Raw genomic sequence first — 23,113 nt, forward strand, 5'->3', positions numbered from 1 at the left:
ATCAGCTGGAGGGCTTGCTAACACAGTTGGGAGTAGGGCCCAGCAGTCCAGTCTGACCTAGTAGGGGTCCAGGAGCTTGCATTTGTAACAAACTCCCAGATAATGGTAGCTACCTGTCCCAGATCAGATTACCCTTGCAAAAGCAGTTTAGAAGCCTGGGGGAACAGAAAGGCCTTCCCTCACAACTGTAGAGTTCCATCAGATTACCCTTGCAAAAGCAGTTTAGAAGCCTGGGGGAACAGAAAGGCCTTCCCTCACAACTGTAGAGTTCCAGAATCCTAAAAGTGAAATTTATCACATAGCCTTTCCCCTTCAAACCCTCAGATGTCTTTGGATAGGGGAAGGGGAATAAGAACAAATTAAATGGAAAAGATTCTGACAAAATGAGGGAGGTCTTGAAAAAAGACATATAGGAAATTATCCACAGTTGGTCAGGAGTGAACCTTGGCCCAGGGACAGGTGCACTGGTGTTGGCAGACTTACCTGCTGTCAGACTAATGAGCTGGGGACAGACTTTCTTGGCAGCTGAGTCCTCTGATTTGTTTGAAAATTTGCCTTGTGAGCCAAACCTGAGGATATGTGATTTGGCCCTGCCACGGAAACCTCTCTGCTTAGGGAGTTGGGCCAGCCAGTTCCTCAGTTCAAATTCCCCCTGAGGGTTTAACCTGCCTGTTTTTCATCCCTCTCCTGGTTCCAGATTCCCAGGGGGAGATCCTCCCCAAAGCCAGCTCCAGGGCAGTCTTTGAACACAACTGGTGTCAAGAATATTTTTCAGAACAAAAGGTTTTCAGGACTTTGAGTATCTTTCAGTCTTGGAGCAAACTTTCCAACCTCTGCCCTGTATCTTGCTATCCACTGTGCACTTGATTTCCTAAATCTCTCCTCCTAAATGTTATAGCTGAAATACACCTCCCATGAATTGTTTTCAATAAAATTAATGAAATTTGAAACATTCACAATTGTTTTGAGAACTAGAATTTTTATGATGCCTCTTGGAGTAGCTTCTAGAATGCTAGAGTCAAAGCTAAGGATTACTATAAATTTGGGGAGAAATCAGAGCAGTGAAGGACTATAATTACACATACTTAGGTGGGCTGCCGTCTATGGAGTCGCACAGAGTCGGACACGACAGAAGTGACTTAGCAGCAATGGCACCCCACTCCAGTACTCTTGCCTGGAAACTCCCATGGACAGAGGAGCCTGGTAGGCTGCAGTCCATGGGGTCGCTAGGAGTCGGACTCGACTGAGCAACTTCACTTTTCACTTTTCACTTTCATGCACTGGAGAAGGAAATAGCAACCCACTCCAGTGTTCTTGCCTGGAGAATCCCAGGGACGGGGGAGCCTGGTGGGCTGCCGTCTATGGGGTCACACAGAGTCGGACACGACTGATGCGACTTAGCAGCTTAGCAATTGCATCCACTGCCAAATACAATTGGTTTAAAAAAAAAAAAACTACTTTGACGAAGGAGTAACATACAAAAAACTACATAGTGTATACAGCCTGATGAGTTGAAGAGAAGCATACACCCATGAAACCATCACCACAGTCTATGCCATAAACACATCTATCACCTCCAGCTTTTCCTGCCTTCATTATTACACCACTGGTTTTCATTTTTCAGTCATTAAAGGATTTCTTTATTAAAAATTATATCGTTATCAGACATGCTTTTTTACTTTTGCATACAATGTATATAGTTGTTTTTGTAGTTTTCATGATTTAAGGACAACATTGTACTGTGTTGATGGACTAAAACTTATTAAACACTTTCTTTTGACGTTCTTTTTGCTATCATAGTTTATGGTGCAAAGAATGTCTTCATATGTCTTTACTGCTGTTATCAAAAGCTAGTGCTTAGAAGGAACCTCCTGGTGGTCCAGTGCTTCTCTGTTGGTCTGTGCTTCCAGTGCAGGGGCACAGGTTCGATCCCTGGTTAGGGAACTAGATCCCATGTGCCATAACCAAGACCGGGTGCAACCAAATGCTAAAAAAACCCCTCCAAAACTAGTGCTTAGAAATGAAAGTACAATACTCTTTAAATAGTTTGTGTTACTTGACATCAACAACAATAATGTGTATACAAATTTCATTACACCCTTAGAGTATTAGTATTTTACTTAATTTTTATGACTGAACAGAAGATGGTGTTTTACAGTTGCTTTGTGTTTATTGACATTTCTCCATGTGTTTCCAGTATGGGTACTCTTTGAATCATATCTTAATTTTTTTTTTTAATCTTTATTTTCAGAAAGTTATTTCCCCCCATATTCTCATCTTATTATAACTGTTTCTTTGTGTTTATTTTTATTCACATGGCTATATATTAATATGTTAATAAGCAACTGTTAATTGTACATGCATCGCTTTAACTTATTTGGACATAATTTTAGAGTTACAGAAAATACGCGAGAACAGGACAAAGAACTGTCCTGTATCCTTTATCCAGCAAATGTTAACATCTTGCCACATTTGCATTTTCTGTGCATGTGTGTTCATGTTTCTTCCTGAACTGTTTGAGAATAAACTGTGGATACAATGGAAATGTGAGAACATTTTCTTAACCATGGTACAGTTATCAAAACTAATATTCATACAGTAGTATAATTTAATACAGACATTATCTAGATTTTGCCTATTGCTCAATGTTCACTATATCAAAAAATGACTTGTATTTGGATCATGTCCCTTTAGTTTCCTTTACTCTGGAGTAATTCTTCAATCTTTCTTTGATTTTCATGACATCGACATTTTTCAATATTGGCCAGTTATTTTGTGCAATATCCCTCAATTTGGGTTTCTCTGTTTCCCAGTGATCCATATCGGTGTGCATTTTTGGGAAAGGAAGACCCTGGAGATGATAGTGTATTCTTCTCAGTGCATCAGGAGGCATCCTGTGCTGATCTGGCCCATGTTTGTGACGTTAACCATGATCACTTGGTTAAGGTGGTGCTGTCATATTTTTCCACTGTAAAATCACTTCTTCTCCTTTGTAATCAAAGGCATCTTCATATATATTTCTAAAAGCTTCATTGAGATATTAACATAAAATTCATCCACCTCAAGGCATAATTCAGTGATTCTTTTATTTTGGTAAATTTAGTTGTGCAGCCATCATCACAATCTAATTTTTTAAAAAATTTCCATTGTCGCCACAAGACCCTCTGTCTCACTTGCAGTAGATTCCCATTCGCACTCTCCACCCCAGGCAGTCACTACTTTCTGTATCTATAGATTTGATTTTGGGGGGTATATTTCCTTTAAATGGAATCATACAATGTATAGTCTGTGTCCGACTGGCTCCATTTAAATTTACTCTGGTTAGAGAACTAGATCCTGCATTCCAAAACTAAGACCTGAAGTAGCCAAATAAAACATTTTTTAAAAATAACTTTACTCACTTGTATAATATTTAAGACTATATCTATTGTGTTGATGAACCACAACTTATTAAAATATTCCCCTAAATCCTGAATTTGATCTCCATGTTGTAGCATATATCAGTGGCTTCTTTTTATTACTGAATAATATTCCATTGTGAATATACTTACATTTTGCTTAATGGACATTTGGATTGTTTCCAGTTTGGGGCAATTATGAATAATGTTGCTGTGAACATTTGGGGCAAGTCTTTGGGCATATATTTTCGTATTTCTTGGGTGAAATACCTAGGAGTGGAGTTGCTAGGTTACGTGACAACTAACATTTTAGGAAACTGTCACACTATTTTCCAACATGGCTGCACCATTTTACATTCTATAGTACCTGATTAAAATAAAATGGTTATATTGAAATTATGAGTATAAATGTGAGAGGAATTTCTGTAACCCCAGTATGGGTTTCAAATTAGCCATGTAGCACATGTTAGTTATAAAATGGACAATCGGCCTTCTTGTTAACTAATCAGATTGCATGCTTCGATTAATCCAGTCTTAGCCATGCTTACTGTAGAAAAAGATGGTATAAAGATTTATGGGCTAGAAATAATGGGGACAGCTGAAGTTTAAATGGGAAAGAGCACAGGTGAATTTCAGAGACAGAAGAGTGGCATTAAGAGAAATGTCTAATTACAAGTTGTTTTATGCTGGGTCTGTAATTAGTGGATTAGTTCCCTCACATGGGTAGTCCCTTGGTGCCCATGGTGTAGCATGGCCTCTGACTGTACATCTGTCTTTTAAAGTACACAACACATTTTTGACATTCAGTCTGGTCATCTTACTAATAATCAAGTCCTAAAACAAAACTGATTTTTTTTTTTTCTGGCTCAAACTATGGGAGGTGGATTACTGAACATAGAAATTATAGTTCTGGTTAGGCTTCATGTTAGACTTAAACATTTTACAATTATAGACCTGTAGTGCTGTATACTCCCATCCCCCCTTTTATTAACCCAATTTGTGTTTTACTGTATTGGCCAAAGTCTACTAGATTGGACTCTGTTCAAATAATAGAAAGATAAGGGTACATGTGTTCATGTTTTAAACACCTTAATATGGACCTAAGTACGAAAACTTAATTTTGCAGTGGAGAGTGTTAGCAGTGTTAGTATCACATATAATTATATTAACTATAACATTTTCAAAAAGCATGTCTTGACTTTTCACATTTTCAAAATAAATGACTTAAAAATTTTTTTACGGTAGAACATCTTTTTAAAGGAAAAGTATCCCTACCTATATGTGCATGACTTTGCCATTCTTACATACATTTACCTCAATTTCTCAAGTACTGTGTGTTTTTAATAAAATGATATACTCTTAAGCTCCTAGTCACACAGTGCATGTTTATTAGAGTTGATTTGGCAGAGATTTTGCTTTCGGTTAGTCCAAGTATACTTATATTTTTAAAGATGACTATGGGCATACTTTTGGAGAAGGAAATGGCAACCCACTCCAGTGTTCTTGCCTGGAGAATCCCATGGACGGAGAAGCCTGGTAGGTTGCAGTCCATGGGGTCGCACAGAGTCGGACACGACTGAAGCGACTTAGTAGTAGTAGTATGGGCATACTTTACATCTGACTAATAACTAATAGACTTTATAAGCAGTTACCTATCTCATGTTGTTTAGAATGGTTTTCTTTACCTTGGCACTGGCAATTTGAATGGGTGATTTTTTTTTTTTGTTCAGGTGTCCTGTGCATGTAAGATATTTAGCAGCATCCTTAGCTTCTAACCACTAGTTGCCAGGGATACTCTTCCCCCTTCATATGTGACATCTCCAAATATTGCCAGGTGTCCCCTGGGGAGCAAAACTGCCCTAAGTTGAGAACCAGAGATTTTAAAATAAAAACTACATTTTCTTCCATGAGGAAACTTCTTTCGTTTTTGTACATATATTTGTTATAATTAATCAATCTCTCTGGACAAATAAAGTCTTACAACAAAAGTATCTGTTAACCTTTCTTTTTTTTTTTCCCTGTTAACCTTTCAAACTACACATTTGAAACCCAAGAATGGAATGAGACAAAACTTATTAAAAGCAGAAGTAAATGAATTAAATGAGTAATTTACTCATTTACTCATGAAGTAAATGAGTCTTTTTGGTTAAGTTAGCTTGTCTTTTAATTGTTGTAGAAAAACCAGGCAAGGATAGTTTCTTGATTAAAATCATTGAACATAAAAGGAAAATTAACTCCTTCAGATCATTTTTGGTAACAGCTAGGTTGGACGGAGGCAGCAGGAACTTCATTTTCTATACATAAGGAATAATTTTTAAAAACTTCACTGTTTTGAAATGCTTCTGTTGAAATGTTAATTATTATATACTTGACCATTTTAAGCAATATTGTATTTGTAACATGTCAGGGTCATCATCCTAAATACCGCTTCTCATTGTTTGGTAGTTATGGGATTGGGCTGAATTTCCAAAGCCACCCCTGAGTGTTTGCTTTTCCAAACAAACCCCTCTTTTATGCTGGCTTTTGCTGCCATTTGTTTCTTTCCTTAAAACACTGAAATAAGAGTTGAAAAAACCCAGTCCATTGATTCCAAGGCATCCTCTTCCCAGCTATCTCACTGGGGTGCTGTTTTCTGGCTTGTTTACCAGGCAGCTGGTTAGAACTGATTTGGGAGTAGAGCTGAGTGGCTCAAGTCGGGCATGGATGGGGCAAAGAGGCCAAATTGTGGGAAAAAGTTCAAATTTGGGCTGCTGTCCTGTGTATTTATGAAACATTGATTGTACTCTTTCCTAATGATTCACACACACAGCTTCAGTTCCCCAAAAGAACTCTTTTTCTGCTCTTTGATGCAACAAATTATGAAAACAGATTTTAAAGCACCTTAAGGATCAGTGATTGGCTGCAAGTCATATTTAAGACCAGTCTTGGATATACCTTTTGCGTGGTAACTTAGAAATGGCAAGAAAAAGCTTCTCCATGTTAATGACCCACGGTGGTTAACTGTTCACTGTCACTGCAGTTTTAGACATGGAAGAAGCCTATCACTCTAGAAGGATCTGAACCTACTGCAGTGATAAAGAATTGTACTCGTTGTTTAAGGCACTCTGTACCATGGAACTCAAATATTGACTGACACAGATTCACAATCAAGCTCTAATTTCTGAAAACAATATAGCTCACTTTGTACATATTAAGCAGATTTCTCCCTGCATTTGGGGGAAAATAAACCCTAGGAATTATGCTTATTTCTAGCATGATTTAGGAGGAAAGAGGCAGCCTCTGCCTAGGCTTGTTCAGGCATAATATGGCTGTGTGACCATACTCTCCTGTCCCTGGGAACCCCCAGGAATCCATTATTTATGTAGCAAGTGAGTGACACCCACAAGACACCCTCAGAGTGTGAAGCCCAAGCTCACCAGCTCTCAGTCCAGCAACTGAGACCACAACAGAGTGCTGTCCCCTGAGAGCCAGCCTGGGCTGCATCTGAAAACCACCCCTCAGTCCCAATTTGCTTACATTTGCTGTATTTTAATTTTACAAAGTACTTTTGTTCCTGACTAGGGTTCTTGGCCTCCTTAATCAGTAGAAGTTGACAAAAGGCCAGACTTGGGCGAGGCTTTGCAGGGCTCCTACTGCAGCAGGCGGTAACAGAAACAAGTGGGCTCCCTTGGTCACTCCCTGAGGAGGGGAGCACTGGTTCCTTAAACAGGGCGAGGGCAGGGGTGGATGCAGGGGTTAGGCCAGAGGGATGGCGAAGGTGGTCTGCCCACACCCTTGGCAGTGCTGTTTGGGTTTTTGCTCTTTTTGCATCTTGTTCATAAGTTGCCCCACTGCCCATTTAGGCAGTTTTTAGTCCCTTACATATATATTTTTTTGTTACTTTGTTGCTCCAGGAGACGTTTGCCCAGGTACAAGCACTGCAGCAAAGAGCCCCAGACCCCAGCCTATCTCACTTTCATAGGCATTATTTTATGACAACCTCTCAGGGACACATTCACACCATTGCCTAGAAATAGAAAAAATTTTCATGCCTACAGATCCACAGTCTGCATGCTTTGATATAGTAAACTGCTCAGATAACAGAATGGGGAGGATAAAGACTAAAGTTCATTACTTCTCAGGGAGTTTGAGTTGTAACATTTAGGTATGGAACTCCAGAAGGAAGAAGACAAAGCTAATGTTTTATCAACCTGACCACCTCCCTAAGTGTTGAGCTATTTTCATTTCCTGAGAACTTCCCAGTTACATATTGGACAAAACAGCAGTGTGGGCTAATTCTGTAGCGAGAACTTCATTTAATATTGTTCCCTAACTAGATTCCTGTAAAATGAGTATTTGGGAAATCATTTACAGACTTCTCCATAAAATTAACGTTAAAAGCTGACCATCTTACTGGTGCTTGGAAATCCAGTTTCACCTTGAAATACTACTGCTTTCTGACTTGAATCACAAATAAAGAATCCAATTTCATTTATTTCAAAATTACAATGATAAGCTTAAGAAATTTAGTTTGGGGTGAGGATTTTCTTATAATGCCTTCAGTCAAGGCTTTCCAAACTTTTTCAGTCTGGCACATGTAGAGATTGATAGGATTTATGTTTTTTTTTTTTAATTGATATACTTAATTTAAAATATTTCAAAGGTACAGCAAAGTGCTTCAGTTACACATATATTGAATATGCTTTTTCATTCTTTTTCTTACAAGATATTGAATATAGTTCCCTGTGCCATACAGCAGTTCCTTGTTAACCTATTTTATACATAGTAGTATTTACATGTTAATCCCAAACTTTTAATTTCTTTCCCATCTCTCTACCTCCCACCCTGCCATACCCTTTGATAACCATAAGTTTTCTATGCCTGTGAATCTGTTTTGTAAGTAAGTTTGTCTGAATCACCTATTTTTTTTTAGATTATACATAAGTGATATCATATATGCCAGGGGCCCCTAACCTTCGGGATTTAATGCCTGATGATCTAAGGTGGGGCTGATACGCTTGAATCATCCCCAAACCATTCTCCCCTACTCAAGTCCATGGAAAAACTGTCTTCCATCAAACTAGTCTCTAATGCCAAAAAGGTCGGGGACCGCGGATATATGTGACCATTTGGACAGTCTAGGAGGTTTCCTGGAAACTTAAAATAATAGCTTGAAAGGTGAACATCCTTCACTGAGGTGCTTTTGTTGAGTTAGTGTGAATTCTGTCTGTAGTGGGAAACCTGTAGTAACTCTCTACCTGAGGGCTATACATACAAGAGTACGTCTTCCACTCATTTTTCTGGAATTCTTCTTGGACACTGAAAACTATCTAGCCAAGGTAAATGTATTCATATTTTTTTTTAAAAATGTGAGTGCCATATTAACCTAAGTGGTGACTGAAAATAAGCACTCTCATAGAAGGTATTTTTATGGCTCTAAATCTGACACTAGCATGGCAACTTTCTCCATGAACCTGAACCACGCCAACTATGTTCTGAGAAGACCATTAAAACTCCCCTTCAGGTAATGTGAAATGTGGCCCTCAGATCCGGGCGAGTTCAAAAGACGGAGTCAGACTCACAAATGGAAAACCCAAAAGAGAATGAAAACACCCAGGTTGTTCTGCTTTTAAGAATAAGAGTGTTACTGATAAAACCAGCTCACATTTTAATAACAAATAAGAACTCAACTTTTTTTAAGCTGAATTTTAATGAGTAAAAATAAACCCCTCACAAATGAAGTTTACATAATGACCTATGGCTGAAAATGAAGTTTTCATTTTTCTTGCTCACATGATTTTTTCCCTTCTGTTCTGATTTCTCTCAGTTGAGCTTTTATGACAGAAAAAAACAACTGGTATTTCTCCTCATGCCCCTCATCTCACTCTAATAAAAAGCAGGAGAAAAACAGAGATTAAAACCACTGTATTAAACGTTCACTTTTGTGTTATCAGATGAATTTCATTCATTCCAGGGCAGTCAGAGAGGAAAAAAAACAGGCAGGTTGGTTTTTAAGCTGTCTCACACTGACACTCCAAACTGTGCCAGGCAGGAGTGCCCACTGCTTGGTTAGCAACACTCAGTCTGGAAAACGTCCCTAAAGGCCTGTGTGGCTGCAGCTGACTCAGCAGAGCCTGCCCGGGCTCCTTCCCCAGCGGCCCCCACACCGCAGCTGGGTGTTGGGTGTCGAAGTGCCGCTATTGGTTCCCAGCTGAGCAAGCAGGGGAGGAGTGAGCACTCTCCGCGACAGTCTTCACTGTGTGGTGACAAGTTTCACAATCATGCTGATGATCCGTGACCCTCGAGGACAGGTGCACAGATCTATGCTTGGGTTTTTTATCTTATCCTGGAGGAGCTGGTCAAGTTCACAACGAAGTTCCTTTACTAATTCTGCCACCTAAAATGAAAGTTGCGATGTAAGCAGTGCTTGGACCACCAGGGGAGAAAAGGTGGTTAAAGGAAATTCTCCAGTTGTGATGACCATTGTTCTAGGTCTCTGCTATTAATTCCATGGGGGGAGAATGAAACACTTTTTTTTTTCTTCCCCCTAAAAGTGCTTCTAAAGTTTCTTGATGCAATTATAGGAACATACAGCTCTGAAGTGTACACTGGGGACCAAGATTAAATCCAGAAACAGCTTTTATGCAATGTTCTGCATTTTAAAGCTTGGCCAACTTTTACAATTAGCTCTGAGAGGAGAAGCAGGAAAATTGAGAATTAAAAATGGCGGACATTAAACCAAACAATCTAACTTTGGAATTTTTATGCTTTGGTTGGTGAGGAGGTGGGGTGGGAGACAGCACCACATTGCTCGTGCTGATGTAGTGGCACTGTGGACATCTGGCCAACACCTGTCTGGCTCTTCCTCCACTGTGTGGCAACCTTGGAGTAGACACTCTGATCTAATCGGCTCATGCCGTGCACCAGAGTGAATGGTTCAGGGGATCCAGGCCTTAGAGGCCATGACATTCTGCAGCGACAGGAACCGGTTTAGAAGAGGTGTGCTTTCAGGAAAGCAGCGTTCTGTCTCCATTCGTGGGCCATGTGTGCTGCATGGACGTGCAGGAGCTACAGCCATCCTATACCAGGGGCCAGCCGGGCTTTTGTCGTTAAGCAGTTGAATCAAACCAACCCTGCCTGGCCCTCCTGACCTGTACTGTTCCATGTGGCTAATCTCATGACACATGAAATGTGCCTGGTCTTAACTGAGATATACTGTGACTATAAAATACACACCAGATTTTGAAGACTTAGTATGAAAAAGAATATAAAAATCTCAATTTTTTACACTGATTACATGATATAATTAAAACTTTTAAATGTTTTATGCTATATAAAATATATTAAAATTGTGCTATATAAAATACATTAAAATTAATTTCACCTATTTACTTTTTTAAAATGTGGCTACTAGAAAAATTCTTAGGTATGTGTCACGTATATTTTTCCTAGCAGTGCTGCTTTAGACTTTAAAAGGGAATTCACTGGTGTATTTTACTGTAATGTTTGAATTGGTGTTTCTGCCCCCTGCAATAGGAGATTAGAAGATTTCCAACAGATGCAAATATTAAAATTTTTTCTTGAATATACGCTCCCTTAAATGTTTTCTAGAGACTCCATATACTGAATAATTTGAGACCTGAGAATAAAAACATTTAGACCCATTATCTTTTTTTAAAGGTGGCTGTAGAATCAGGGTAATTTTTACTTCTGCTCACCCATGTTTTCTTTGAATCTATATTTCTATAACAGAAAGCTCTAATACCTCACTCACAGCTTCTGTCCTTTCACACAACTGTCCTGGGCTTTCCCTCGCAGCGCACTTCTTCAGCTCTTACTACAGCTCCACCCCTGGCCTTACTTCAGCCTCGGTCTTGCTCAGTGTCCCCGGCACACGCATCATTCACTCTAAGGCAGCTCTGCTGTCCTTGTTCCCTGAAGGAATGCCCTGTATTTCATATTATCAGAGCCCCTATCCCTTACCTGATGGGAAGCAGCTGCAAAGCGGATCCAACCATCATCCAAGGAAACAACAAACTCTCCCTTTTGGAGCTGCACATTCACTTGGCCTCCTCCAAATAAGACCAGTGGGTACACAGACACCATGCTGCAGTCTCGGATGAACACGCGACTAGTTTTGATCTTCTCGTGGTATACCAGGTAGGGACTGTCAAAGTGTCTGACCTGGAACATGACAGTGATGTCACTGGTGACATACACAGAATCCCACCAGTCCCAGGGACTTACCTGTTACCTGTCCAGTGACTCCCCAGATGACCTTCAGCCTGTACCTTCCCCTGAGCGCTAGCCTTGTACTTGCAGCTGCCTATTGGATGTCTGCACCTGGACAGCTAAGAAGTATCTTGGACTTACGTTCAAGGGAACTCTCTGTTTTCCTATGCTTGTCGGGTTCACTATCTCAGTAAGTGAGACTCCCATTCACCTAGCTGCTCAAGCCCCAAATTTAGAAGCATCCTTGATTGCTTTCTCTCCCTCACTCTATCATCACTAAGTCCTGATGGTTCTATTTTCAAAATACACAATGAACTCTCCACTTCTACAGCCACCACCTCGTGCAAACCATCCTCTCATACAGACCACTGCAGTGGCTTGCTGTGTACTTGCCCCTTTGCATCCTCAGTTTCTTTTCCATACAGTGGCCACAGTGATCTTTTAAAAACCAGTTAGGGCTCAAAACCCTCCAGAGATTTTCCAAGGATAAAATCTCAGATCCTTACTGTGGATTACAAGGTCCCACATGTCCTGATCCTTGCCTGCTTGTCCCAGCTCTTCTGTCACCGCCGCCCCTGACCTTCCCCCTCATTTGCACTGGCTGCCTTCTCCTTCTTGCGTTTGCTGGAACACACCAAATGTGCTTTCATCTCATGGTCTTTGCACTTATTTCCCCGGCTTGGAAGGTTTTCTTCTTAGATACCTGCATGACTCGCCCTTTACTTCATTTAGGACCTGTCCAGTTGTTTCTCCTCAGGGCTCTTCCCTTACCACACTATGTAAAACAGCCCCTCTTGAGGGGGGACGGGTAAATCAGGAATGTGAGATTAATAGATACCACTGTATATAAAAGACAACAAGGATTTACTGTATAGCACAGGGAACTATAGTCAATATATGTAGTAACCTGTAACAGAAATGCATCTGAAGCTATATACCTGATTTACAACATTGTGTTAATTTCAACTATAGTTAAAAACCCTCTCCTGTCACTCTCAATCTCTTATGGTTTTACTTTCTAACATCTGTTGTTCACCTGAGATTGTTTACTTATTTCTTGCCTGTCTTCCCCTCTAGAATGTAAGCTCCCTGAGGGCAGAGACTGTGTCTCCCTAGCTCATCAGCTGTCCTCCATGGCCTACAATGGTGCCTGGCACAGACCGGGTGGCAGGTACTGACTGGATGCATGGATGACTTAGATTTACTGCAGAAATGCCATGGTAAACTCAGGAGAGGAGTGGAGATAACTTGGGCCCCTGGTTTCTAAGTACACATGCAGTGGAGAGGGCAGATGATCTCCTAGTCCTCAGGCCCTTCTGTGCTTAAGGAGATATTTTTCATGCTTTGTTGACACTCCATTCAGTAGTTCCAGGGGTTGACCAGCCCTCACACTTCAAACTCTCTTCATTCTCTTTTCCTCCATCTCTTTATCAAGATGAAGCTTTGTTGAACATCTGCCTTCATGCTGGCGACGCACTGTGCTAGACGTGGAGAATGTGGAAATGAGTAAAATTCAATTCCTGTCTTCAGGAATTTCAAAAGTCTATGAATGAGACATACCATAAACCATAAAAGAATGTGATAAATGCAACAGTAGAAAAACGCATACTATATGGTGGTGGAACAGGAGTAAGAAGCAACTTGGAGAGGAGCACTGGGCTTGAAGGATAAGGAGGAGCCTGCCGGGGAATGAGAATGCCACTCCAGGCACAGAGAACAGTGCGTCCTGTGTCATGGCACTGGGAGATACTGTCGGTAGTCTGGTGTGGCCTGGAGCATAAAGAATGACAGCTGGGGTGGGGGGACATGGTCTAAGAAGGGGATAGATGTGAAAGGTTATAGGAGAGTTTACAGTAGACTCCACCTACAAAGAGACTCCACAGACGAAGAGTTTTAAACAACGGCTGTATATTGTCACCCTGCTTATTTAACTTACATGCAGAGTACATCATGAGAAACGCTGGACTGGGAGAAACACAAGCTGGAATCAAGATTGCTGGGAGAAATATCAATAACCTCAGATATGCAGATGACACCACCCTTATGCCAGAAAGTGAAGAGGAACTCAAAAGCCTCTTGATGAAAGTGAAAGTGGAGAGTGAAAAAGTTGGCTTAAAGCTCAACATTCAGAAAACGAAGATCATTGCATCTGGTCCCATCACTTCATGGGAAATAGATGGGGAAACAGTGTCAGACTTTATTTTTCTGGGCTCCAAAATCACTTCAGATGGTGACTGCAGCCATGAAATTAAAGACGCTTACTCCTTGGAAGGAAAGTTATGACCAACCTAGATAGCACATTCAAAAGCAGAGACATTACTTTGCCAACAAAGGTTCGTCTAGTCAAGGCTATGGTTTTTCCAGTGGTCATGTATGGATGTGAGAGTTGGACTGTGAAGAAGGCTGAGCACCGAAGAATTGATGCTTTTGAACTGTGGTGTTGGAGAAGACTCTTTAGAGTCCCTTGGACTCCAAGGAGATCCAACCAGTCTATTCTGAAGGACATCAGCCCTGGGATTTCTTTGGAAGGAATGATGCTAAAGCTGAAACTCCAGTACTTTGGCCACCTCATGCGAAGAGTTGACTCATTGGAAAAGACTCTGATGCTGGGAGGGACTGGGGGCAGGAGGAGAAGGGGACAACAGAGGATGAGATGGCTGGATGGCATCACTGACTCGATGATCGTGAGTCTGGGTGAACTCCGGGAGCTGGTGATGGACAGGGAGGCCTGGCGTGCTGCGGTTCATGGGGTTGCAAAGAGTCGGACATGACTGAGCGACTGATCTGATCTGATCTGATCTGATGACATGAACAAAGGTGTGTTTTGTAAAGGTGGGCTTTCCTGGTGACTCAGACGGTAAAGAATCTGCCTGCAATGCAGCAGACCTGGGGTTCAAAAGACCCCTGGGGAAGGGAATGGTAGCCCTCTCCAGTATTCTTGCCTGGAGAATTCCATGGACAGAGGAGCCTGGTGGGCTAAAAGCCTGTGGTCCAAGAGGCCACAAAGAGGTGGACATGACTGGGTGACTAACACTCATGACATGATCAGAGACGTGCTTTGAAAAGGTGACCCTGGAAGCAGTAGTATAAAGGACTAGAGAGTGAGCATGGGACGTAAGATTAGTACTTCAGGCACGAGACAGATGTCTGGGGTCTGAACTGAGGAAATGGCAGCAGGGACAAGAGAAGTGGGCAAATCTGAGATATGTCAAAAAGGTGGAATTACTGGGACCTGGTGACCAATCAGATTAGCATCAGGAGAAAAGAAGCAGGGTTTCTGTGACTCCAGGGTTCTGATTTGGTTCCATTTCACCAAGACAGGGGACACAGAGCAGTGAATTCAGAGATAATGAGTTTGGTTTTTCAGCTTTTGAGTTTGAGGCGACAAGAAGGCACCCAGATGGTGATTTCTAGCAAGAACTCAGAGAAGAAACCAAGCACGAGAGAGATCTGGAGTCTGTGTCAACATGTAGGTGGCAGTTGGTGTGCTCTGGTGGTTCAGGAAGATTATGTGCCCTGCAGTAAGAACATAAGGACAGGGACAGAACCATGATTTCAGAGCAAGGGAGGAGAATCTAGTAAAGGAGCTAGAAGGGGATGATCAGGGAGACAGAAGTGATATTTCAGAAGCAAAAAACATTAAAGATAGTCTCAAGAGGTAGGGAGGTCAGCAGTGTCATATACTACATGAGTCAAGAATGATGAGAAGCTGGAAATTTGTTCCCAAGATTTGACAACTTGCAAGTTATTCACGACTTCTGATGAATTTAGTGGAGTGATGCGAGCAGAAGGCACCCAGCAAGAGGCTGAAGAAGAGTGGGAGCTGAGAAGCCTGGATCAGAGAATAGGTCAAGGCCTCTTAAGGCACAGACAGAGGCAAAGGATTACATCACGACATTTTAAGTCACTTCTGCCAAGAAACAATTTTGTATCTGAAAGCAGGCTTAATAGTTCAATTTCCAGCACATCTGTGCTTATTCAACCTTCCCCAAGTCAGCACCTAAGGACAGCAAGTGACAGAACAAGGTTTGGGTGAATTAAGGGGCTGTTTCTCCCCCAGGACCTGCCACATGTAAAAACAGCTGACCCTTGAACAAAAAGGCTTTGAAGCATGTGGGTCCACTCAGATTTGGGTCTTTTCAGTAGCTAATACTACAGAACTACACCATCTGTGTTGGTTGAATCTGTGGGTGTGGAACCTGACTGTAAGTTTACCCAGCCATCCTGACCTGATAGTTCACCGATGAAGGGTGAATGTGTACGTATCCATCGTTCTTGGTGACAAACTTCAACTCATCTGATTTTGGCTGCATTCTGACAGCTCCGGTACTGGTCTTCTGAAATTTCCCCTCTGGGCTTTTCACCTAAATAATACATAGTTATGAGAAAAAAAATATATATGTACTTCCATTGTAGGGTATATCCCGACACAAAACCAATCTTGCTTGAATGCCTTTGCTGTGTCTTCCCTCTCTCTTAGTTTCCTTTTGAAAGCAGTATAAGCATGCTTGCTTTCTTTTTCTACCCATGAAGAAGGGTGGATATAAGTGCGGTAGTCCTGGGTGACTACACACACCAGCCACGTTGGGGAGAAACCACGCTGATGTTTCAGCTGTGCACTGAGCATGGGGGACAGAGATCCTGCTGGCAACACTGGCCAGCAATCCGCTGACACTTCCCATGCCAGTCCAATACTTCCAAATGAATTTTTCAAAACAGTAAAAAAAAAAAATTCTATGAATGAATACATTGTTTCACTTGGAACAACTGAAAAGCTTATGTGCACACCCCCATATTCACTGTAGAAAGTAACAGGACTGTGTAACACAGGGGACAGTATTCAGTATCTTCTAATAACCTATAATGGAAAATAGTCTGAAAAATATATATAACTGAATCACTGTTCTACACCTAAAACTAACACAATACTCTTAATCAACTATACTTCAGTAAAAAATATACATATACTAGGAAAAATCTCTTGTAATCTCATGATTAAGAAATAACAATATTTGAGAAACACTTTAGTTTTCTATTAGATTTTCATAATATAGAAATGGAGACAAACAAATGATATAAAATGTATACCAAAACTAATATAGGATCATTTTCTGTATTTTCCTAAAACATAATTCTAAATTAGCACCTCACTATAATGACATATAATAATTTAATCAATAAATTCCCTATTATTGGAGTTTAGACCATTCATTCTAGTGCTGTTGATAATTGCAAACGTTCTCCTAGCTGTATCTTTACATAAATATGCAATTATTTTCTCATAATAAATCCTCAGAAATGAAACTGCTATCTAGAAAGGGTGTATCAACTTACACTCTTACCAAGAGTAGAAACATTCATTAAAAAAAATTATCAAATCACAATCACCCAAAGTCCACAGTTTACGTTAGGGCTCACTTTTGTTGTGTATTCCAAGGGTTTGGACAAGTGTGACACGTATCTATCATTATGGTATCATGCACAGTATTTTTACTGCCCTAAAAATCTTCTGTGTTAGGCTTATTCATCCTATCCACCTCTGATTTTTTAATTGTCTCCATTGCTTTTATTTTAAAAAATCATTTGGAGAAGTTGCAAATGGTTTCAAAAGCATGCAAGCACTAAGCAAAACTAAGCCATAAATGAATCCACAGATGTCAACTGAGTATATAACAAAAAGTTAATGAGAAGTGCTTCAGTACTCTGACAAATTCACATTCTAAGTTTGACAGGGACGAGATGATCAAACCGCAAGTAAAAGTCCAACAAGTCCATTCAGGTATGGTTTCCAGAAGAGATCACAGATGTCCCATGGCAAAGCACTGACTTGATTTTGTTCTTATCTAATTTTAGTCCAGAGTAGAGGGCATAATGGGAGTTGTAGTAGAATCAGATTTCGACCTAACCCTAGATTAGTTATGCACAGACGGGCTGACAGTGACATTTATGCCCATTTTGAGTTCTGGAGTGTCATGTCATAAGGATTAAAAAGGCACCTTATTTTATATAATGAATGTGTTTTGAAGATTCTATATCTAAACACATTTGGGGAACTGAAGGATTGGAAATATAAACTAAGTTTAAAAGGCTGTGTGTGTGTGTGTCTTTAGATGATTAATGTGAGTGTCTTAACTTACATCTCTCGACTACAAATCAAACAAACAAGAAGTGGGAGGCCCAGGAAAACATTCTGTTACCTGCACTACATTTGGATACAGAGCAGCACACAGCATTGCTGATATCAACTTGGGGTTCTCAGCATTTGAGTTTGCCTGTGAGAGAAATACAGCATTAATCTTAAAAATAATGTGGCTATTTCCATCCGTGCCTTGGAATTTACTATTATATTTCTTTTGACTTCTATCTTAAAATAATCTGAAAAATTATTTCTAAGAAAGCAATCTACTAGACTACATTCACACAGGACCCATTCCAAGAAGCCCATAATTACTTTCAAGATCTCTGCAAAGCAGTTATAAAGCCAGTGTTCCTAAGGATCAGTGGAGAGAAAGATTCTGGTTTGTGAGATGTTCCCAATTTCCAGAAAGTAACTGCACTGAGAGTGACATCAGGTTCATTTTGAATTGTTCTTCCTATAGTTAAATGTAAAACTATCCTTGGTTTGGAAAAAGGCTGGTCTGATTAATAAGACTTTATTGGAAAGTCTGTTCTATCTCTGATGGACTCACCAAAAATCAATGTAAATAAAACAAACATAGCAAAAGCAACAAGAAACAGAAAAACCCTTGTTTTTATGAGTGTTAGTTGACATTTGTGGAAAGAAGGAAATCAAGAATGCCACTAACCTATTGTTCCTAGGGCTTAAGTGAAGAAGGCCTACAGATATTCCTCAGGTAATAGACTAAGTATATGGTCATTAAAGAGAAATAAGAGCTAACTGCACACACTTTACCTCTTCTCCTGTGGCATCCAATATACCATCTCCTCCTCCTTGGGCTCTTTTCTCAATTTCCCTTGCTCGGAGTCCCTCCTTAACAAAGCCTATGTCCGATAACAGTTCAGTGAACTGTCGTTTCAGGCTTGCCATTTCCTGAAAAAAGTGGGGAAAGTCTTGAAGCAGAGACACTGACACATCAAAGGCAAGAATGACTACAAAAATGAATTACTTCAGTGGACAGTGGACTCATGGGTTTACCAGACAAGTATGAAGAATATCTTGTCTGTTCATTCCCAGAGGGCAGTTTTCACTTACACAAACCAGCAGACAGAGTAAAACTGTTACATAGAAATTCACAAATTTCAGAAAACCCAAAGAGTATTTAATTGTTAATGATGTTTAAAAAAAAACTGACCAGATTTTGCACAGGTCTGATTTTTTCTGGCAACACTTACAGCCAGAAATGTAGCTTACTGTGTTTGGAACCCTAACTCAAGGTGCTGTGACCCTGTTCATTTTTCCTACTTCCTTTCTGCTGGGGTCCTTATAGTGCCTTCTCTGAGCTTAAAGTGGTTGGTGTCCTCTCTCAATGGATGCAGAATACCCACTTCAGAAACGTTCCCTTTCTCTTATCCTGTGGACTTGCTGGCTCACATTTTCCCCTGGGAATAGGAATACTATTAAGTGGTTTAGATTTACACACTCTTTCTGTAGCTGAGCACAAGTGTGAGAATGAAAAGCACAAACCTGTTTTTGGCTTCTGTTCAAATATTGGCTGTCTATCAGACAACACAGAAGCAGATGACGCCAATCAAAGGAATGGAAAGCTAAGCAATGGTACTCTGTCTCTGATGACAATTTAAGTGTTTTCTTGGACTGTCTCAAGTACAGATGGATAACATGGCAAAAATACAATGGGATTCAAATATCCAAGAGTTCTATTTCACGACAAGCTTTTATTGATATCTTATTAGAACTAATTCTACACTCTAAGCTGGAATTTAGTGAAAAGAAGTAATGGATGAACCTCACAGATCACTGAAAAATCTAAATACAGCCTAAAGAAAAGATTAAATCTAGTAAATATACATAAATATAATTTAAAATATATGTTTTACATTTAAAAGTCTTAAGGACTCAAGGAAATATTTATTATTGTGCTTTACATATAAAATACCTTTAGACCAGTGGTTCTCAACCCTTGCAACATATGAAAATGACTTGTTGAATTCACAACAAGGAGAATAAACAGATGCTCAGGCCCTACCCCTAGAGATCCAGATGTAACTGGCCTGGGGTGGAATTTGGGCATTTTGCATTTTTTTTAAGCTTCCTCAGGTGAATCTAATGTGTGGCCGTGACCGAAAATCACTACTTTTGTTATTCTTAGATTAAAGCCAGAGCCTCTATCTTCTCCAAATGTCTCTTTGTAGTACACCTAAAGGAAGAGTCAGACACGACTGAGCGACTTCACTTTCACTTTTCACTTTCATGCATTGGAGAAGGAAATGGCAACCCACTCCAGTGTTCTTGCCTGGAGAATCCCAGGGATGGGGGAGCCTGGTGGGCTGCCGTCTATGGGGTTGCACAGAGTCGGACATGACTGAAGTGACTCAGCAGCAGCAGCAAAGGCAGAGAAGAAGGAAGGCAAATACTGGGATGTTTTTGAGGTCTCTTACTTCACTGTCAATAAACAAACTCATTCATTCATGCATTCAATGAATTTTACTGGGCATCAACTATGTTCTAAGTAACTCTTCTAGGCAGTGGAGATATAGAACTGAAGAAAACATAAAATCTCTGCTCTGACGGTCCTTATGGCAGAGAGGTAACTAGCTGTCAGGTATGAACATTAGTTTTGTGTTCTATTCCAAAACATCATCTAATATGGAAAGAAAGTCCTTCCACCTCCCTAGCCTCAAAATTTGAGTGACATGGAGGCTCTATAAGTATATACACCGTTATTACTCTGGTTATATTTCATGCTACTATGGAAAGGGGCCTAAAATATTGTCACAACAGAAGACAGAGCCCTGTCTATTATTACACAAAAGATAATAAACCTTTCTTGTGTACTCATTGACAGAGTAGCCTCTGATGGACAGAAGAATTAAAAAAGAAAATATGGTTCACCATTTGTTCTTTGGTTTTAGGGAGAAAGTAAGGGGTTTGGGGATGGTCACTGATACCTTTGAGACTCAATGAAAGCTTTGTTCTCTTTCTCCAGAATAGTGCACGTATGTATAAGGGCGTGACTTTGCAAACAATTTCAGGGGGTTATGGATCCAGGTTAAGGATGTTTGGTATAATCACTGAAAAGAGTGACTTCTAGTAAGCAGTAATCTTCAGAATGGCTACATTCCTGTAGCCTCCACGTAAGTTAAACACAGATTCACTGAGAAGAGGAAAAACGGGTGAATTGAAAGGTTCAGCACAGAAGGCCTGATGTCATAGTTCAGGAGTCTGTTTTACACAGCTGGTGAAGCCAAGCATATTCCAAAAGTAGTATTTTCAATGTCAAGGTAGGACAAGCAAGATAAAGCTGCAGCACCCTCTGGTGCACTACTAAATGAATGGACACAAATCTCCACAGAAACAGCTCACCTGAAGAACTCTTCCTGACAAGAAGTTTTGTCTGCAGTAATTATAACTTGCACGCATACCTTCTTTCATACTTAGCTGCCATCCCTAAATTTTGGAGAAAACCAAAATGTTATTCTGTCTTTAGTGCCAACTCTGGTAATAAACCTCAGCTATTAGATTATATACTTACCTTATATGCTCGTAGAAGGGCCAGATAATCACTGTTTGCAAATGCAAATTCTAGCTTTTTCTGGTTAGCTTCCTCTTTTTTATCCCAGGGAGATACCTAAAGGAAGAAAGCCAGGTTTGAAGGACACATTTTATCCAAGGTTTCAAGTGGCATTTTGCTACTGCTGAAGTCAGATGCTTGGGAAGTGTGTTGTGTGGGTCAGAGTACAAAGTGGGTGACTGGTTAAAAGTAATTATGGTGGTTAAGTGCCAAGCCAACAGTCCTAATTGTCTGTGTGAGTCCGTCTGCCCACTCAAAATGACCTCTCTTGGGTCTTTTACTTTCTAGTGGCAAGATGTCAAAGAGCCACTCATTCTAAAAGCTACATCTAAAATCCAAGATTCTGTTAACTCTGTGATACCTTCATTTTACAGACTCTTTTTCATCTTTTATACTTAAGTCTCCCCTGTTTCTATACCCATAATTCATGCTTTTTCCTCTTAAAAATACAGGTTCTCCTTTTCCCTAGAAGTTAGTGACATTAGCTGAGAACTTAATTTTCACTGCCTTCTTTCACTGTAATATACACACGCATCAATACAAGGTACACATGCATCAATACTAAAGGTACTCATGTATCGATACTAAAGGTACACATGTATCGATACAAGGTACACATGCATCAATACTAAAGGCACTAGCATGTTGCACTGAGGCCCTAATATCACACTGACAGTCGATCTAAACCAACTATGGTGCTTCTTTCTAAATTTGTATACCTGCACACCTTTATAGCTAACACAGTAATATTAAAATTTTATTTATTTCTACTTGAAAATAAAATTTCTTCTGTTTTAGGAAGGCTAGTGGGGAAAGGATTACAGTTGGGAATTAATATTATGCTTACAGAACCCAGCAAAGGACAGGTGTTCAGTTTTGGCTAAGGGTGACACCAGTATTTCTAATGAACAATTTCTATATCCCAGTAAAAGAAAACAGCCAATGAGAGGTTATTTAATTACGTGAGAATAGGCAGTGGAGGTCTTGCTCACATCAATACTGACTGCTGCTGAGTAAGCTACATCACCTAGTCTGGTCCTTGGTTTTGTTATCTGCTGTTAAATGAAGGGGCTGAACTAAGATCTTTTTGTAGATCTGTGAATTTACAATTCCATGATGTATAACATTAAAATTGAAGAAAATTATTACATCTATCTATTCCCCTATCTATCTGAGATAAGCCCTGGTGAAAATAAAGGCAGAGTGACACTCTATCCAATAACAATAACAATAGTTCATTCTCAAGTCTACATGGAATACTTCTCAGGACAGAGCATATGCTTAGCCATAAAACAAAGATCATAATATGTTTTAAAGGACTAAAATAATACGAAGTATATTCTCTGACCACAACAGAATGAAATTAGAAGTCAGTAACAGGAAAAAATTGGGAAACTCATAGATGCATGGACATTAAACAACACATGCCTAAATAACCAATAAGTCATAGAAGAACTGAAAAGGGAAATTAGAAAATACTTGAAATGAATGAAAATGAAGACACAACATACCAAAACTTATGGGATGCAGCTAAAGCCGTCCGTAGAAGAAAATTTATAGCTGTATATTTCTATATTAAAAAAGAAGAAAGATCTCAAATCAATAACCTAACCTTTCACTTTAAGACACTGGGAAATGAACTAAAACTGAAACAAATGGAAGAAAATAAATCACAGAAATTAGTAAAATAGAGAACAGAAAAACGGTAGGGAAAATCAATGAAATCAAAAGCCGGTTCTCGGAAAAGATCAACAAAATTGACAAACCTTTAGGCAAGCTGATCAAGAAAAAAAG

General features: G+C 40.0%; 1 protein-coding gene across 5 annotated transcripts in view; it reads right to left on the reverse strand.

Moving 5' to 3' along the window:
- Positions 1–9,133: 9,133 nt before the first annotated feature.
- The window catches only part of DHX57 (DExH-box helicase 57), a 59,992-nt gene continuing 46,012 nt past the window's right edge, over positions 9,134–23,113 (reverse strand). For 3 of the 5 annotated variants that reach the window (XM_061432119.1, XM_061432117.1, XM_061432118.1), the window contains exons 18-24: positions 21,281–21,376; positions 21,112–21,195; positions 18,523–18,660; positions 17,807–17,881; positions 15,839–15,973; positions 11,361–11,561; positions 9,134–9,774 (exon numbers count right to left, since the gene is read on the reverse strand). In XM_061432119.1, the coding sequence (XP_061288103.1) occupies positions 9,631–9,774; positions 11,361–11,561; positions 15,839–15,973; positions 17,807–17,881; positions 18,523–18,660; positions 21,112–21,195; positions 21,281–21,376 (873 nt within the window). In that variant the 3' untranslated portion in view covers positions 9,134–9,630. Of the gene's footprint in view, positions 9,775–11,360; positions 13,091–15,838; positions 15,974–17,806; positions 17,882–18,522; positions 18,661–21,111; positions 21,196–21,280; positions 21,377–22,830; positions 22,890–23,113 lie in introns of those variants that run through there. The other 2 variants (XM_061432120.1, XR_009739329.1) reach the window with 2 other exon arrangements.

The sequence above is a fragment of the Bos javanicus genome, chromosome 11 (genome assembly GCF_032452875.1).
Source record: "Bos javanicus breed banteng chromosome 11, ARS-OSU_banteng_1.0, whole genome shotgun sequence".
Taxonomy (NCBI): domain Eukaryota; kingdom Metazoa; phylum Chordata; class Mammalia; order Artiodactyla; family Bovidae; genus Bos; species Bos javanicus.